General features: G+C 38.1%; 1 protein-coding gene across 4 annotated transcripts in view; it reads left to right on the top strand.

Annotated features, from left to right (window-relative positions):
• The first annotated feature begins 5,343 nt into the window (after positions 1-5,343).
• Positions 5,344-19,390, top strand: part of zmiz2 (zinc finger, MIZ-type containing 2) — a 38,710-nt gene continuing 24,663 nt past the window's right edge. Inside the window, exons 1-3 of one of the 4 annotated variants that reach the window (XM_067573491.1) lie at positions 5,344-6,023; positions 13,645-13,746; positions 17,624-17,738. In XM_067573491.1, coding sequence (XP_067429592.1) covers positions 13,697-13,746; positions 17,624-17,738 — 165 coding nt within the window. In that variant the 5' untranslated portion in view covers positions 5,344-6,023; positions 13,645-13,696. Of the gene's footprint in view, positions 6,024-6,083; positions 6,413-13,644; positions 13,747-17,594; positions 17,739-19,390 lie in introns of those variants that run through there. The other 3 variants (XM_067573489.1, XM_067573490.1, XM_067573492.1) reach the window with 3 other exon arrangements.

Here is a 19,390-nt window from a genome sequence, read left to right as displayed (position 1 = left end):
TTTTTAACACAAGATGGCAGCAACGAGCAAGATATGATAAATTTCTACAAAGCCACCACAATTCATAATCTGTGTTCCTCCTGATATTTTAATATGATAGATGCTCAAGATATTAAAAAAACAACAATAATAATAGCCTAATAATGAATTTAAAACAGGGCTTAATGAAAAATGTCCCCTCTGACTGATATATTATTATATATGACATCATTAGATTATTAATAGTGAAGCATCAGTGTTGGAGCAGCATGTTACTGTTGTAGCTGCTGGAGGTGGAGCTAGTTTACACTACTTTATATACAGTTAGCTAGTTTAGTCCAGTAGTTCCCAACCTAGGGGTCAGGGCCCCTCCAAAGGGTCATCAGATAAATCTGAGGGGTCGTGAGAAGATTAATGTGAGAGGAAAGAAGAAAAAACAAAGTTCTGATACACAAATCTGTTTTCAGTTTTTGCATTTTCTCTCTAATCTTGATTTTTGGTGGAATATTGGATCATTTTACCTCTTTGGGCCTTAGACTCTAACTTGGCACTGATTTTTTGTGAGCCAAAAATGTTGAGGAACTGCTGGTTTAATCTTTTAGTTGTGTTTTTTCATGTAAATTCTTCATCTGAAAAGTAATTATAGCTTTTAATAAATGTAGTGGGGTGAAAAGTACAATATTTCCCTCTGAAATGTAGTAAAGTAGACGTATAAAGTAGCAGAAAATGAAAATGCTCAGCAAATGTAAATCTAAATTGCACTTAAGTAAATGTACTCAGTTACTTTCCACCACTACACGTTCTACAGTCTATCTGGGGGCTTACAGCAACAGCAGAGCAGCAGAGCTCTGGTCCAGCTGTTCCAGATGTCGGGGTCAATGCACCTACATGAGGATTCAGCGGAGGAGCCTCGAACATTTCATCCACACGGCTGCATACACTCACTGCCGGGATCAGAATAGAAGTGAAAGCTGAGTCTGTGGCACCAGATGGTCGTAGGAGTAACACGTAAAAAAAAAGGTGAAAATCAGAGGTCGAAGGACAGGAAGATGATTGGAGTTCATGCTAATTGTGACAAGCTGCTCTGAACCCGCTGAAACAGGAGTAAAAATACTCAGCACTGTCAGATCACCAGAGCAGAGGGTCACGCAGATGGCCGAGCTGGGGAAAGAGATCTGTCAGGAGAATTTCATGGAAAAGGAATCATCTGCCAGAACAGTGGAGGAGGAAGTATTCAGATCCTTTATTCAAGTGAAAGTAGCAATACAATAAAGTAAAAAATACTCAATTACAAGTAAAGTTCTGCGTTCAAAATGTAAGTAAAAGTATGCAAACATGGAAATTTAAAAAGTGTTATACTATCATATCATTGGACGACTGTTACTGATGCATAAATGTGTAATTTTACTGTTGTATTTTGTTTAATTGGAGCTAATTTCACTATTTTATATTCTGTTTTACTATTTCAATCTATCCCAAAGTATTATATTTTATACTTTTATCCTTAATTTTTTTTTTTTTTAATAATTAATAAAAAATATCTGTTTAATCTGGCTTTTAAATTGGGGTTTAAGTTTAAACTTTGGTATTTATATAATTTGTTCCTATGTTTAATGTTTTAATGCATTGTTATCAAATGTTTTATTTATTGTTATTGTTGTCATTGTTTTTCTTTGCATGAAAGGTTCTATACAAATAAAGTTATTATTATTGTTGTTATGAATTTTGCATGTAAAATTTAAATCTGTGAGTAAATCTGTTAAATGAATGTATTACAGTAAGAAGTACAATATTTACCTGAAATGTGTTACTTTTATTATTATATCATTGGATTATTATTACTGATCTATGAATGTGTAAGTAGCATTTTACTGTTGTAGTTGGTTGAAGTGGAGCTAATTCTACTATATTATATATTGTTGCGTAGTTACGTCATATAAATTAATCTATACATACAATTTTAATCTGTAAAGTTAAGCTGTTAAATAAATGTGGTGGAGTAAAAAGTATAATATTTGCCTCTGAACTTTGGTGGAGTAGAAGTATAAAGTACTTGAGTACAAATTTGTACTTAAGTACAATACTTAAGTTTACCTCATGAACAACTATTTTGATAATTTTTAATAATTTCAGTCATTTTACAACAAATATATCCAACAAAGTGCTTCGTTCCAGTTTACTCATTTGTCAGCATTTGCTTTTTCTTTGTCTTATGTGACAGTAAATTGATATTTTCTGACATTTTATAGACTAAATGATTAATCGATGATGAAAACTATCATTAGTTGCAGTCCTCTACTTGACTAAATGTACTTAATTACATTGATGGCATGGTTGAAAATTAGGATTTGTATGGTTTGGAGTAGCTTGAGGGCAAACGCTATCATGTGCTCTCATGACAGTCATGTGTGTCCCTATCCCAGCAGCCTCTTGGATCTACACTGTGGCTGTCATGTGTGTGTGTGTTAGGTCAGGAAACAGCAGTTTACAATTGCTTGAGCAATAAAAAGGGTGGAGGACCTCGCTCTCGCTCACTCACTCACTCGCTTGCTCACTCACTCACTCAGTCATCCTGCGTCTGAGTGTTATTCTGGGTCAGCCATTTCCCAGGAATGCTCTGGCTCTTGCCAAAGAGAAGTCACTACAATGGAATGCACACATAACACTGCAGAAACACAAGGATGACTTAAAAAGGCCTGAAAGTGAGGAGACAGGGACTGTGTTACTGTGTCTCTCTGCTGTGAAACTGTGGCCGATGCTTGACAACACATGTGTTTCCTCTCTGGCACTTTTACACATGAATATTCAAAGTAACACTTACAGATATGGAATAGATGTGTGCAATATGGTTAACCATCTGCCTTAACTCTACATCATATTCCCTTGAGCATAATCGATTTGAACATATTTAGTGATTTTTTTTTTTTTTACTGCCCACTTCTTTCTTTAACTTTGACTTATCTTTTACTTCGGTAAAAGTAGGAATACCACAGTATTAAAATACTCCTTTAAAAGTGAAAGTCCTGCATTCAAAATCGTACTTAAGTAAAAGTATAGAAGTAGTAGTTAATGGATTCACAGTATTATATTTATTACACATATATAGATATAGATATAGATATAGAGTGCTTGTAAAAATGATTCACTCCTCTCGGAATTTTCCATGTTTTATTGCTTAACAATACTGAATCAAAGGGGATGTGGCATTTTGGACATTGATCAACAACAAAAAAAACCCCCTTTATATCAAATATATATCAGATCTCTACAAAATGATCTAAATTAATTATGTAAAATCACCTGTTTTACTCATAATATCTTGATTTGAAAAGTAATATAGCTGTGAAGTAAATGTAGTGGAGTGGAAGTATAAAGTTGGATTAATTAGAAATACTCAAGTTCCTGAAAGTTGTACTTTAAGGCTACAGCTGGCGATTTTCTATATTTCTCTTATAGTCTACAAATCTCATGTTTGGAACCAAACCAACAATGAACTGACCTACTAACAAGAACTGTGTGTGTATCCAAAGCCTGATATATCTTGTTTTCGGTCTCTGGAGAGTAGTTCTGTGTAAGGCTAGTGCTACATATCACAACCTCTTGACAGTGCACTTAAGTTCTTTGAATAATTCACAATGTAATATAAAGTCAAGAGGTTGTGATACATAGCACAACAAGCTAGCAAAGCTGTAAAGAGAACCACGTTCCTGCACGTGCTCAGTGGCTTCTGCCTTACACAGAACTACTCTCTGGAGACTGAAAACATGATCACTGTTATAAGTGTTTGGAGCCGTTTCTAAACAAACTAATGTGACCAAACTCTTCATGATGAAGGAACATGTCACCCAGTGCAGTGTGATGTATTTTTAATGGTTTTTGGACAACAACGGAGGTCTACGCCACAGAGGAATAAAATATATCAGACTTTGGATACACACAATACTTGTAAGTGGATTAATTCTTTGTTGATTTGGCTCTGCAGAAAAGTACAGAAAATCACCAGCTTCATCCTTTAATCGGGTAAAATAAGTAAAATACTTGTGGATCATGGGTAAAAATAGCTCAATCTCAACCAGCTACAGGTACATTACAATGGTGCTTACATTTTAATGCATCAATAACAATAATCCACATCAAATATATTAAATACAGAGCCCTCAAAGTCCCAGAATATGATAAGTTTGAACTTGTAACTTGAGCACACAAGATAAAATTGTTAAAAAAATGTAATCCTTTAAGACTTTCAGGACTAATTTAACACTCTGACAGAGGCAGTTCTGCATTATGAATACTCTACATTTGATACTTTTAAGAACAGACATATAAAAATGGGCTGCTTGGATTAATATGGCTTTTCTATAAAACTACATATGCCCTTCATTATCCTCGCCTTCATCGAAAAACACAGCAGATACAGTAGGAGCCACATTCTTAAATCTGAGAGTGCAGTCAGCTTTGCTTTTACTCCCACTACTCCTCGCTTGTTCCCTCTTTGTCTCCTTAAAACCCTCCCCATCTCCTTTTTTTTTTTTTGTTGTTTTCTTTCTCTTTTTCCTCCTGGAGGTCAGATATTTGCAGCAGTGATGGTTGTTCAACCTCAGAGTCAAAGCAGGGTCAACACTTCAGCGGCATGCACCACCCTCCTCTCAGGGTTTAATGTGTAGTTATGTGGCGGAGGAGTCAGTTACTCCGTCCTGTGACATTGTGAAATGACTGCAGTACGTAGGAATTGTGTGTACGTGTGTGTGTGTGTGTGTGTGCTATGTGTGTGTGATTGTACTATGCGGCAGGTCGTGGGGGAGGAAGCAGCAAGACAGCAGCAACAGCAGCAGCGGCAGTGTATGGAGTGGAGAGGTGGTGGTGGTGGTGGGAGGGAGGGGGGTGATATGGATAGTGTAGAGAAAAATGAAGAAATGGGAAATCTCGGCACCTGTTTCCAGGGCAACAGAGGTCTGAAAAACACAGGCAGGTTGGACTTTTTATTCTCCACGCTGCACTGCCCCTCTGGCAAGATACCGCAGACACCTCTAATGACTCCAAAACACTCAGCTTGTCCTGCTGCTAAAACACTACCTGGCTTCAAGTGACACAGACACTGACACTACCTGTGTGTGTGTGTGTGTGTGTGTGTGTGTCTCTATGTGTGTGTGTGTGGGCATGCATGCATGTGTGTGAGTGTGTGTGTGTGTGGGCATGTCTGACACATACATACATATAAGTGTTGCAGACGACATGTGCTCCCATGCATGATGGCTTGTGAATGGAAATCACAGACCATATGCATACATGCATGGATCATACGTGATCATTCACGGGTGACGTCATTCCAGATGCCCCCCCACCACCAAACACACACACACACACACACACACACACACACTCTCTCTCTCTCTCTCTCTCTCTCTCTCTCTCTCTCTCTCTCTCTCTCTCTCTCTCTCTCTCTCCTCCACTTATTCTAAATGATCTGCTGCTCTGGTCTGCAGTCAGTCAGCCGCCTGACTTGTAGGAGGAGGGACAGGAAAATGCCTTTCTCTGTGGGAGACATTAGCCCTGTGATCTCATGAATATATTATAGAGGATCATTGTGCAATGAGGAAGGTGTACTGAGCTGACAGGTTATCTATGTATGTATGACCTGCCCAAAAAAAAAAAAAAAAGTACTGACTGCAACAGTACTACGCTTATTGTAATTGACTCGGGTAGTTAGTCAGCTCGCTCATAGTTATTAGTTAATAACACTGTTTATAGGTGACACCGCACGGAAGTTTAACATAAAGAAGAGTCGCATTATAATTATATTAAAGTGTTGACTAGTGTACTTACTCCTCATCTGGCTTGCAGTGTGAAAACAACTAGAAAGAAAAAATGTTATTAATAGTGTAACTGACGCTCGACAACGCGGCTATCAAGCAGCCTTGTCTTGTTGCTAATAGCCCGACTGCGACACTAGCGAGCTAATGTGGCTAAGCTAACATAACTGTCTACAATCAAGCGGCTTCACCGTCGTCGTCTGTGGCAGCCGGAGCAGAGAGGCGAGCGAAAAGGTAAGCAGCCAACCGTCATTATTAGAGTTACCTCGGGTGGGCTCTTGTGCCGCTTTTTTCCGTTACCGTGTACTCAAGTGTAACGGGATACAAAGCTAACGTTACACGAACTTAGCTAAGTAGCCGTTGGTGGCTAACGGTGCCAGCCAGCCAGCCAGCCAGCCAGCGGCGTGTTAAAGACCCTCCACAGCTCCGTTTCCAGCTCTGATAGATCATATACACTTTAACGCTGCGAGGATACCACCACACTGCAGTTTCACCCGCACGTTTCTGAACACTTTTTATTTTATTATTATTTTTTATATCCAACTCGTACGTTGCGTTTAACGGTCAACCGCAGCCTTCAACATTATAATCTGCGTTTATTAAAGAAGCAGCAGCTCAGACAGGTAGGTGAAACAAAACATCTGCTATTCTCATAATTTAGTGATGATTAACACACACATATACAGACAGAGAGAAAGAGAAAGAAAGAGGATGGACTCCTCCACAGTAACCACACTGCTGAAATGCTTTGTTCTGCTCTGCTACATGTTTTGTTTTGTTTGCAAGGAGTAAGCTGCAAGATAGTGTGCACAAATTTTTTCATGCTACGATTATTGCAGGTTAAAAAAAAAAAATCACGGTATCATCACGATATTTTCCTGAAATCCTACTATAAGTGCAAAAAATGTAAATGACTTCACAGCATGATTGTCTTTGGATTTTATTCAGTGAACAGTGTGTTGCAGCTTTGTTGGACTGTGTAAGAAATAACATGTTTAAACTCTGTAAAGAAAAGCTTGAAATCACTTTAAATGCAGCTCAGTGTCTCTTAGAATCTATGCACACATTTATATCTTCTGAATTCATGAGTTTTTCCTGATGAAATTGATTTCTGGAGAACTTTTTTTAAAAGGCACATAAAACAGGATGTAATAACAGTCATACTGGGCTCTTACAGACCAGTAGCCCTGCACATCTTCTCCTCATCATCACTACTAACAAACACTAGCAGAGATGAAGCTGACAGTGAGGAAGAACGTGATGTGTCGACACAGGGAGTTTGGACTATCTCTCACTGAACGTTAAGACTAAACACCTGTAAGTTAGCCACACTTAAGTGGGTTTGACGGCTACTGTTAAAGGGACAGTTCACCCCCTAAATCAAAAGTCCTTCCACCGTGTAGATCGTTTTGGTGTCGAGTTGTGGAGATATCGGCCGTAGAGATGTCTGTCTTCTCTTGAATATAATGGAACTGGATGGCAGTGAGTTTGTGGTGCTCAAAGTGACAAATACATTAAAAAAAAAACTCAAGAAATCAGGACCTTGTTGTGAGCAGTTTCATGTAGGAACTATTTTCTTTCTACTGCCAAGCATCTCACCACGCAGAGGGAAACTTGCATCTGCTCATGGTTGGTGGGTGTAGATCTAGATGGATAAATAGCACTACAGTTAAGAGATTTTTGGGGGTGAACTGCTGTTGAAGGCAGAAGAGCTGCTCCGTGTTCACAAGAGTCCTCTGAAAATGATGCTAATCACAGTAATGACGTGATGAAAACAGTCTGTGGTATTGATTAGGTATGTCTGTTTGTTATGCATGTTTCACCACGGTATCATAGAAACTGTTTTACCGCCACATCACTAGTGTGCAGGTGGTTGGTTTGTTTTGAAATATCATCTTATCTCAGAGATGTAATTTTTCTTATGCAAGCTGAGCCTCTTCACAAAAGTCATTTTAACATGCGTGAGGTTGTTGTATTTGTTGCAATGTGGTTTTTTGAGGTTTTAGTCAGTGTCTGTTTTTCCCTTTGGCCATGATTTCCTGAATGTATCATGGGTACAATAACATGTTGTCTTGGCCTGCAGCCAGGCTGAGTTAGCTTTTACATGAGGAGACAAGAGAAGGTGGTAAATAAAAAAAGACTGAAAAGTACATTAAATGCTTCCACGGCAGAGTGAAGTGAAGGGTTTGGGTTCAGTTTGCTGGTGTTTGAGGTGTTTTGCATTTGTTAAAGTTCACTAATCAGCTGATTATTTTGTCTTCAGATGTCTCAAAACTCCATATATTCAATTTAAAGTGATAGCTTAAAGTCAAGCTGAAACATGCTGGATTTTTATTGCTTAAAACATAACTATTTTGACTGTTATGGCTCTAGATTAAAAAAAACAAACTATAATTAGATATCTGGTTGTAGGTAGATTTCTGGTTTTCACTAGACAGCAAACACAAATATGAACTTAAACACATTTTGCAGTTGAGACTGAATTTACCAAAACATTTCATATCAGCGCTGTAAACAAAACCAAATATGATGTTTATTTCATTTGAACTGACCTCGTTCTGTATCTTGATTACTCTACTGTTTGTGTAATACCTTTTTTATTTATCAGGCTCGTTCACAGTTCCTGCTGTGAGACGGTCTTGTAATATTATCTTGTTCTCGTCATTGTTGCGAGCTGACATTCGCCTCTCACGGTGACTGCTGCTCTTTTGTATTTAAGAGAGGCTACTGGTAATCTCTCCGATCCTATTGAGCCTTTTAATTAGAGCTTTATTAAAGACAGGTGCTCCGCAGGTCAGCTGCCGTTTCGCACAGGATGTTTTCATTCAGCGGCCGAGTTGTCCGGCAGTGACCTTCTTCACTGATTTGCTTATTCAGGAAAAAAAACAACTTTTATTTTCTAAACAGAAGTGTTAAGAGATATTAGCAGTCAAGCACTTAACTGACCGTTTAAATGAGTTTTTATTGAAAGGAAAAGTGTTTTTTCTCTGTTTTCTGTCAAATAAGTTGCATCAGTACTAAACAGTAGACAATAGGGCTGCATCTAATGATTATTATTGATTAATAGACTAATTGTTTGGTCTTTAAAATGTGAGAAAATGGTGGAAAATGACCATCACAACTTCCTAAAGCCAACAGTTTAAACCCAAATATATTCATGTTACTATCACATGAGACAAAGAAAAGCAGCGGATACAACTGAGAAGCTGGTTTGAGGTCATGTTTCGGCATTTGTGCTTAAAAAAACGATTATTTTCTGGTGATTGACTAATCGATTGACTAATTGTTTCAGCTCTTGGGACAGTCCTGTCTCCGTCTCATCGAAACACACCTGAAATGCATCTGTAGCTTTGAGATGTGGGAATACGTGACGGACATTTATCATTATTTCCCGACATTTTATGAGCAAACTAGAACTGAGACTAATAATAATTTTCATTATCAGTAATCAGTTTATTATGGCGTTGCTTTCAGCCTGAGATGATGAATTTCACATGTCTTTATCTCATATGATATTAAATTTCCATCCATGTGAAACAGAAAAGAAGAAAATTCACACGCTATGGAAGATGAAACATGATTAAAAAAATAACTGAAATGATTAAAATAGTTGCTGATTCATTTTCCGTTGATAGACTCATTGATGTTCCCGCTATTTGTTGCAGCTCTAGATCAAACAGATGAACTATAATATGAAAATAATAACTGATTGTAGGAAGATCAGTCGGTAGATTCGCTTCATAACAACCACAGATGTGAACTTCAATACATTTTAGTAGTTGAGAATCATCAAATTTACCAAAATGATTGTTGGAGAGAGCAGGAAGTTCATTAACTCTGCGTTCCTTCTCTACATCTACTTCAACAATTAGTCGATTAATCAATTATTATAAAATAATTTTGATGATCAATTTATCGTTTAAGTCCTTTAAAAATGACAATAAACTAAACCTTGAACCTTAACGATAACACGCTATAGACAAGTTATTTAATTTTTCCATGAGGCTACGCCCTTCTAGTCTTGTTTTATTGTTTTACATGAGCTAATTGGTGGAAAATGACCATCATAACTTCTTGTTGTCTTGTTCTGTCCAACCAGCAGTTTGAATGATCATCTGTGTGATTATTTTGTCTCGGTTATATGTTTAAACTCGCGGCCGATGGTACAATCTACAGGTGCATCCAGCCAGACTCGGGTCATAAATCTCAGGTTTAAAGGAGACTCAGCTGTAGTCCAACGTTGTTTCCACCCGCAACACCATTTAAAGTGTTTTCTGTGTTCATCAGGCACCTCTGCTCCGTTCAGCTGGCACATAATCAGACTAACATACCTTTAATTTCACCAAAAAAAAGAAAGAAGGGTGCTAATATTGCATAGAAGGATTTGCTTCTTTTCTGTGTTTCATATCATTGTAAACTGAATATCTTTGTGTTTTGGACTGTTGGTCGAATAAAAATGAAGTCATTTCTAATATTTCATTGACTAAACGATTGACAATAAAACAATAATGACGACAATCATAAGTTCCCGCCCTTTTATGCAGCAAACACAAAAGTTAACTTTAGTTCATTTTTTTTGAGCAAATTGATTGTGTTTGAGGCAACAAAGTCTTTATTTCCTCCAGAGTTCTTTCTGTTTCCTGCGGGTTTAATCTGATAAGATAAAAAACACAAAGACACATTTGTATTTACAGCAGGAATGAATCGGATTACATTGTTCTCAGCTCGGTGGGCTGTTTACAGATCTCACTGTAGTCAAAAACTATTGATAAAGTTAGGGGGGGAGGGTTTGTAGCGTTAGCTTTCACACATTCAGCTCTGTTACAGTTAGATCAGGCTGCTATCAGAGCTGCAGCGATTAGTCCATCGCCAAGAAAATTAACTGCTCAAATTATAATCAGATATAAGCAGAAATTTCAGTTGCAGCTTCTCAAATGTGAGAATTTGAAGCTTCTCTGTTTCATACATGATAATAAACTGAATATCTTTCAAACAAAACAGGAGATTTGAGGATGTCTCTTTGACCTTTAAGAGATTATAACGTAGATTTTTCTCTATTTTCTGACATTTTATCAAGAAAATAATCAACAATGAAAATAATCATTAGTTGCAGCATCATCATCTGGTGATGTTTCCTGTATTAAATGGACTTCTGTATGAGTGTTTTTGAGGAATCATGGAACAAAATACCGATAACTTCTGCAACTAACAGATTATTTTTATCATCTGCTCATCTGCTGATTATTTCTTTCAATTAATCAAACACTTGATCTGCAGAACGCCCTGAGATGATGTCTTTAAATGTCACGGTTCAGCTGATCAACACTCCCAAAAGATATTCAGACATTTGAGAAACCAGTGAAAGTTTTTTTTTTTTCCATTTGTTCCCTGATAAAAGACCTAAACCATTAATCAATTATCAGAACAGTAGCTGATTAATTTCCTGTCAGACTGATTAACCCCAGTAAGCGTTTCAGCTCCGCTATGAGTTATGACACAATAGATTAAAACATGAGATCTAAGATAAGTGGATGACAAAACAAAAGAAGTAACTAAAGAGCGTTGATTAATTTACGTGACGGACCGGCAGCTAATAAATTATGTAAAGTGTGTTTGTTTTGTTTTTTTTATTTAATCATCTCTACCTGACTTTACTGACTAGCTGCCAATCTCTCTTCCCCTCAGGCTCCTCGTTCATACTTCACATTAATACTTTCATACCTGCTCCAACGTTAATAGCTCTTTATTTTAATTGATAATCAGTTTAATTGATTCTGGCTTTTTTGGCTCCAGATGTTAATCGGCTGCTAATCTGTAGAGAATACAGTGAAATATATATTTAGATTAGTGGTAATAACTGTTTTTAGTGGCTGTTGTTTACATAAAATGATAGACAGAATTAAAATAATATCATAATAATGATAATTAGAGCTGGAAGTCAGTTAATTGATTAGTTGTGACAGAAAATGTAACAATTTTTATAATCAAATAATCGTTTTAGTCATTTATTTTTTACAAAAATGTGAAAAGTACACTGACATGTTCCTACATCACGACAGTAAACTGAATATTTTTTGGGTTTTTGGACGGTTGGTTTGACTAAACCACATTTGAAGACATCATTTTGAGTGTTAGGAACTTATTATGGGCATTTTTTTACAATTTTCTGACATTTTATAGACAAACTGATTAAGAGAAATAATCCATAATGAAAATAATCAACAGTTACAGCCCTAAAAATAATCAAAGAACAATACAAATATAGAATAGTAACAGTAATATGTGTGTGAATGTGTGTGTGTATTTAAAACTGGAAGAGACGTAATTAATGATTAATGATCTTGATTAATCAAGTTGTTTGGTCTATAAAATGTTTCCCAAAACTCAAAAATACTCTGACATAGAGAACGACAGAAACTAGACAATATTCACATTTAAGAAAAATTTTGGACATTTTTTTTTGGACTCAAGACGATTAATTGATTATCAGAACAGTCTGTGATTAATTATCTGTTGATTGCTAATAAGTGTTGCAGCCCTGCAGAGAAGGAATACTAAGCAAAAGAAAAAAACTCAAAGTGAAACTGGCGTAATATCAATATTATAGTTTAAAACAGTTGTTACAGATGTTTTTTATAAAACTAGGATTAAATGTAGCCGATGGTTTAAACACAAAAACCGTCTCTTCATCTGCTTTCACACACGAAGCTGAAACCAGCCCTCAGAAAACAAACTAACTGAAAGCGTCAGTCGAGGGTTGATCGAGTCGCCTCCGGTTGTTTTGTTTTTGTTTACTGCCTGGGAGGTAAGTAGAGGGGGGGGGGGGGGGGGGCAGGACAAGACAGAGAGGAAGAGCAGGATGACGGCATGCGCGCGCGCGGGGGGGGGGGGGGGGATGACGACGAGAGAGAGGGAAGTGAGTCGTGGGTAAAGAAAAGGTCAGGAGGCTGAGGTCAAAAGAGGCGAGTGTGAGAGAACAGCGTGTCTCAATCGTTCCTCCGCAGGTACAGTGTGTACTGATAGAGACAGACATCTTACATGCCCCCCCCCCCTCTCTCTTCCCCTCCTCCTCCTCTTCCTCAACCCCTCTTGTCTTTGTGTGGTTTTTAGCTGCTCAGCTGTGATGGAAGTTATAGATGCTGTCTGGAGGCTGACGACGCCTTTTGATAGGAGGGAATTTAGGTATTGCGGTCATGTGATCCCTCCCATCTTCTTCGCAAAGATGTGGGGTGTCTGACCCAAATCTGCAAAGTGCAAAAAAAAAAAAAAAACAAAGAGAAGAAGACATTTTAAGGAGGGGGGAGGGGGTGAGCTCTGATGTCGGAAAATGAGCATGTCAGTTGGTAACCCGTCAGATAAAGAAAATCATTAGTGGGGAGGTAGGAGGATGAGAAAACATCTGGTAGTGAAGGAGACGTGCAGGGGTGTTATTAAACGAACCAAAACGCACGAACAAGATGATTCGTCTCCGCAGCGAACAAGTGTGTGTGTGTGTGTGTGTGATTGTAAGTCGGTGTGCTCGAGAGAGAGGAGTCTGCCTCTTCACATCTCTGTTCTCTTAAATTCCTTTTGAAATCAGCAAGCTAAATTTAGCTCCCAGCACCCCTCCCCCTCCTCTGAGAGGTATCAGAGCTACAGCAGTCAGTGATAGGCTAACGTTTTGATGTGCACAGTCCACACACACACACACACACACACACACACACAGATTAAAGCGAGTGGCTCTGAGTGGGAGGGCACTGTGTCTTTGTGCACACAGTGTGGGCTATAGTGATGATAAATTGTTGCTGTGCAGCAAATGAGCTATGAGTAACCGGCTTTTTTATGTGTCTGTCTCTCTCTCTCTCTCTCTCAGGGCTGCCACTTGAGGACAGTAGGGGCTCTCTAATGATCCCCACGTTCATCCGATGAACCCCCTCAACTCCATGAAACCCTCCCTGCCTCCCACTCCGCAAAGGTAAACACATTATAGTGTCCTCAGGTGAACCATGTGACTCCTCACCTGCTCTGGCTGGCGGCATTGCGGTTTGTTGTGGCTGCCGGGGGGGAGACCTGAATCACAAAGCAAGGTTAAAGCATCTTTTAATCTGTGTTATGAAATGACAATGTCAGCTTTATAGTGAGTTTCAGGCTGTAACTTTACTGTTTTGCTTCACTCTCAGAGCTCTCATAGCGTCGTTTTGGGTCGCAGCAGGCAGCTGCAAACGGACACAGTTAGCTGTAGACTAGAGCATTTAGCAGCTAAAGAGCCAGATATTTCCCTCAGGAGTTGGTAGAGAGCAAAAACAGAGCTAAAAGAGAGTGAATATTGGACTTACATTCACCAGGTGGACAGAAACACGACTCCAAATGAATGATAATGTTGCTCCGTAACTGCTGGATGTGGAAATAAGGGACTGTTTGCTAACAAGTTCAACATATCAACTTAAAATGTGATGATGTGTCAGTGTTGTCGTTGTTTCTGCTGCCCCAAAGAGGCCAAAAAATAATCTATTGCAGGATTAACTCGTTACTTGGCTTCAGACCCTCATGGTGTGCTCAGACAGAACCGTTTTAAGTTTATTAGCCTCAAACAGCCGAAGCACCACCTGTACATAAGCTGTAAGCTATCAACAGACTGTGTCTTACTCACCAGAGACTCTGGTTCATGAATTATATTGTAAAGTTGTGTTATGGTTGAAAAGACAGTTGTTGTTAATGTGCTTTGATAATGTTTTCCACTGGTTGGGACTTGAATTTAACTTTTTAGGGCGTTTTCAAACCTGTAGTTTGTTTGCTCTGGTCTGAGTCAGTGGATGAGTTGGTAGACGTGGTTCGGTTTTCTTTCACAAGTAGAAAAACATTAAAGTGAACCAAAATGCATCACTAAAAGCCAGGTGAGAATGTTCTCAATGTTGTAAACACAGGAAGAAGGTCCTGAAGAAGCTCCTCGATTCACTCTCCAGCTAGCTGCTAGCTGTTAGCAACTGTTAATTTCACTCATCCACATCCCAGCATGCTAATATGGCTATGAGAGCCGCTTAGCTCAAACTTGGAGCCTTGCAGTCAGTCAGATGGAGGTCTGATTTTGTTCCCACCACAAATGAACCGCTCAAGAACTTGTTTGTGACCGGCATGAGAACACTTCCTTTAAAGGGTGTTTGTTTTGGTCCGCACTTGAGTATGATAGCTGTGTTCAGATCTGCCCAAACGAATTGTGCCAAAGAGGAAAACCAACCAGAGTCCAACTCAACTGTGACTAAACTACACAGGTTTGAAAACACCCTTAAAGTGGGTAGAATTAGCAGCCCCCATAGGGTCCCTATTGCATTGACTTATCACTGATAGTTACACCCCTGCCTCTGCTCTCGGCTTTTGATCGGTGGTTATATCTTTATCAGTGTCAATGCCCTTTTGCAGTGTTACCACCAGTCATCGAAGAGCGGAGTGCACACTGTGTTATATAAACCTGTCCGCTGTAGCTGGATAAAAGCTGGATTATTTTCAATTTCAGCTCCACACACAGCCTCTTGTCATCTGCAGACACCGGCCATTCATTGAGTCTGACCTGCCTGTAGAGAGGAGAGGCTAATAGCTTATAGATTTTTGTATGCGTGAAGAAAAGATGAGAAAATTACTATGCGAACACTAACAGTAGTGTGCTCTGATAGTCTTTTATTATATTATGTTATCGTTTACTTTATTCTTCACTTTCTTGACCGGTTATGGGAAACACAATAATCACGGGTCCCTACTTACAAAGAAATAACAAGGACGGGAAAAAAAGTAGTTTGTAATAGCCTTCATATAAATGAAATGTGATTTAAAAATGAACCAAAGCAATGGTGAAATTTAATATTCATGAGAAGTTTGAGAGAAAATCTTTTCATCTGATCTGGCACCTGATTGCCTCGCCAGGTGCATTGATGCAATTTACCTTAAATTTACCGTAAAATATTTGTTATTTAAAGGATATGACTGGTGATTTTCTATATTTTGCTTATTATCAACAAACAAATGTATACAAAGCGTCCGTTGTTGTGCAAATACTATTAAAAACACGTCAGTGAGCCACATCGCTGCACTGGGTGACATGTTCCTTCATTATGAAGAGTTTAGTCACGTTAGTTTGTTTAGAAACGGCTCCAAAGACTAATAACAGTGATCACATTTTCAGTCTCTGGAGAGTAGTTCTGTGTAAGGTAGACGACACTGAGCATGTGCGGGAACGCTGTTTAGTTTACAGAGCTTCACTAGCTTGTTGTGCTACATATCACGACCTCTTGACTTTGTACTACATTGTAAATTTCTCAAAGAACTTTAGTACAAACATTGGGTGAAGTCAGATTAAACAGCTTTGAGATTTTTACCTGTTGTATATATATTCGAAACAGCATTAATTCACGAGTGCATGCTTGAGTGGTGTCACAGCTAAACCTGTAGTTGAAGAGCTAAAACAGAAAATAAGTGTGTGCTGTAGCGTAGTTGCTCTGCAGATTTCTTTTAAATAACAAAGCACATAAAGACAAAAAAAAGAAAGAAAGAACCGACAGCCAACTTCAGACTTACAAACTGTGAAGGCAGTCGATTGTTGAGTTTTCTCCGTTCAGCCTTTTTGAGGCAACGTGATTAGGTTTACTCAAGCCAAGACATTCTTTAACTGAGCGCAGCCACAAAGCCTGACGACTGCTCCGTCTCTCTACCAGAAAGCGATGAAAGAGAGATGTGACACGACAAGCCGCCTCAGAAAATGTAGCCGATTGTAGAAGAAAAGTGTGAAAGAGATAACAACCCAGTAGATAAATTTGATCTTGTATATTTAAGATAAGATAAGATAAAATAACACTTAAATGAACGGGGGGGGGGGGGATAAGGTGTTACAGCAGCACAAGAAGAAACAGAAACACAAAAAGGATGGAGCAAGCAGAGGAATAAAAATCTGAAAATGGATAAAAACTACCCATAAATCAAAATTAAATTAAAGACAATACAAAAAGTAAACAGTGCAGAAGTTCAGAACAAACTGGTAACAAAGTGGAGTGGTATAATATAATATGATATAATAATAGGTACAGAATAATAACTATAGGATGATAGAATATACAGTAATTATAGAAATGGTATGATAAAAAGTGAAACAACAAATGTAGTACAGCACTGTATGTAAAGTGACAAGCAATACTGAAAGTGACAAGAAGGAAATATGTTGTACTATACATAGTATAGTCTACTGAGATAGTATGATAATAACTGTAGACTATAGGATAATGCTAAATAAATAGAAATCATATATAATATATAGGTTTACATAATGTATTAATTACAGTAAGAAAGTGTAAAGTGTAGTTTTACATTGTATTGTACTAATAAAGTAATATCTCTTAACAACAGCAATAATTATGTCAATTATTATGATTCTTTTCCAAAAAATTGTGTAAAACGTGCAGTGAAATATTAATAAAACATCAGTTCTTGTGGTAGAGATTTCAATTTCAGTCACCCTGCAAATAATGTGGTGTGACAGTAAAGCTGTTGTGGTAGTTTCCTGTTGAGGAAATGGTTTACAAGGAGGAAGCAGAGGGTAACCTCAACCGTCGCATCAATAAACCATGCTGCAGCTGAATTAGCTTATTAGCCTACCAAGGTAAATGTTGTGCTGCTGACCTTTTTTAATCAACATTGTGTCTGCGCTGCCGCGGTACAAATGAGGCCTAATATGAGGAAATAATTAAACGAGCTCTGTGATATTTTGATGCTGAACGGTTATTGATTTACTGTGAATCTTGCCTGGATGAATGCTCTCCTGAACCTTTCTAACCATTGCAGTAACTCGGCTTCATGTCCCTCTGCAGCAGTGACGGCCCCTTCCTAAATGACCCAGTCTCCTGGCAACCAGGCACCAATCAGCACGCAGGATCTCTCTCTGTAGTAACCACAGTGTGGGGCGTGACCAATCCCACACATAGCCAGGTAACACATGACTCAATACCATGGGACTCTTTTTTTCTCCATGTTTTATGTGCTGTAACTATACAAACCCACTAACAACAGAAACATGAGAGGAAGAGAAGAAGCTTTATTCTGTATCTAGTATTTATTCTGCATCTGAGAGTAGAAAATCAAATATTTATCAAAATACTAAAAATAAAAATTTGGACTTAAGAGAAATATTTTTTAAAATCCGTTACTCAGACTCTATTAATAATTTTTCTTTACTCTTAAAAGTCCAACTGAAATTAAATTGCATGTTTGTCCACTACAGCATACATCTCTGCTCTATAAATCACTTGTGTTCTCTTTTGAGGAAAAATCTGACATTTATATTTTAAAGGACTGCACCAATTCATTGATTCATCGTTTTCTCTGTAACATGTCAGACAAAGCCTGGTATGATTCCCCAGAGCCAAAAATTATGCCTTTGAATGTCTTATTTTGTCTAAACAACAATCAAAAACCCAAAGATATTCAGTTTATAGCTTGTGTTTTTTCAGCTTCTGAGAATAAAGATTCAAAATGCTAAAAGTAAAATTTTGGACTGGGGAGAAATACTGTATATAAAACCAAAAACCAAAAATATTCAGTTTACTATCATGTATGACAAAGAAAAGCATTACATCATCACATTTGAGAAGCTAAAAGCAGCTAATTTTTAGCATATTTGCTTAAAAATGACTATTTATAATCAATTCTTTGATTATCAAAATAATTGCGAATTACTTTTGTGGTGATAGACTAACTGGCTAATTTTTGCAGCTCCAATATTTAACTTTTTTTGTTTAATTATGGATCCCCCTAGTCAGTTTTCCATCCATGTAGCTGGAGTCCTTGTGTAAATACAGCAAATAATAATGCTCTGCCTACGCTATCGTAGGCAGAGCAGAAGGTCACACTGAGCCTGATTGCATCTGGCTACTCAACACAAGAGCCACAGACTCTGAACAACAACCCACATTAGCTTTCTTGCTAAAGTCTCCTTCTAATCCAACAAACGTGAACACGTCTAACACTTTAGCCTGTTGAATGAGCCACCAAACAAACATTCACTAACTGCTAACATCAGTTAGCAGGCTAGATAGCTAATTAGCTGCTCAGCTGCAGCACATTAAACAGCATGTAAACATACCTGCAAATGTCACTTTGGGCCCCTTAGATGGTGGTTTGGTTCTTACTCTTTAATACCACTGCCAACAGCACACTGTCTGTCCATGACTTGTAGCTACAGCAGTTTGTTTCTGTTCACATGGAGTAACACCGGTAGTCTGCCAGCTGCTGTCAATCAAACTCAGACACCGACATGCCTCTCCAGCCAGCTGAGATAAAAAGGATAATTTCTGATATTTCCCCAAAGACCCTTTCTCTTCCTTAAAATAATACAGAGTGATTAACAATACATTTAAAACACACTTTGACAGTATTTTTACTGCAAAAAGAGGCTAAATGTGATATCAGTGGGACTTTAAATATACCGTACTCCTTAATTAATTAGTAAACACTTTATAACTAAACTAAGTTTGAACTTGGGAGCAGCTCGTGCACTGGCTCCTGGAGGTCTGGAGACGAGCACAGACCTTCTGAGACAGGAAAACTGTTTTTAAGACTTCTTACATATATAATACACACAT

The sequence above is a fragment of the Thunnus thynnus genome, chromosome 19 (genome assembly GCF_963924715.1).
Source record: "Thunnus thynnus chromosome 19, fThuThy2.1, whole genome shotgun sequence".
Taxonomy (NCBI): Eukaryota; Metazoa; Chordata; class Actinopteri; order Scombriformes; family Scombridae; genus Thunnus; species Thunnus thynnus.
This window is presented reverse-complemented; position numbering and strand designations above follow the sequence as displayed.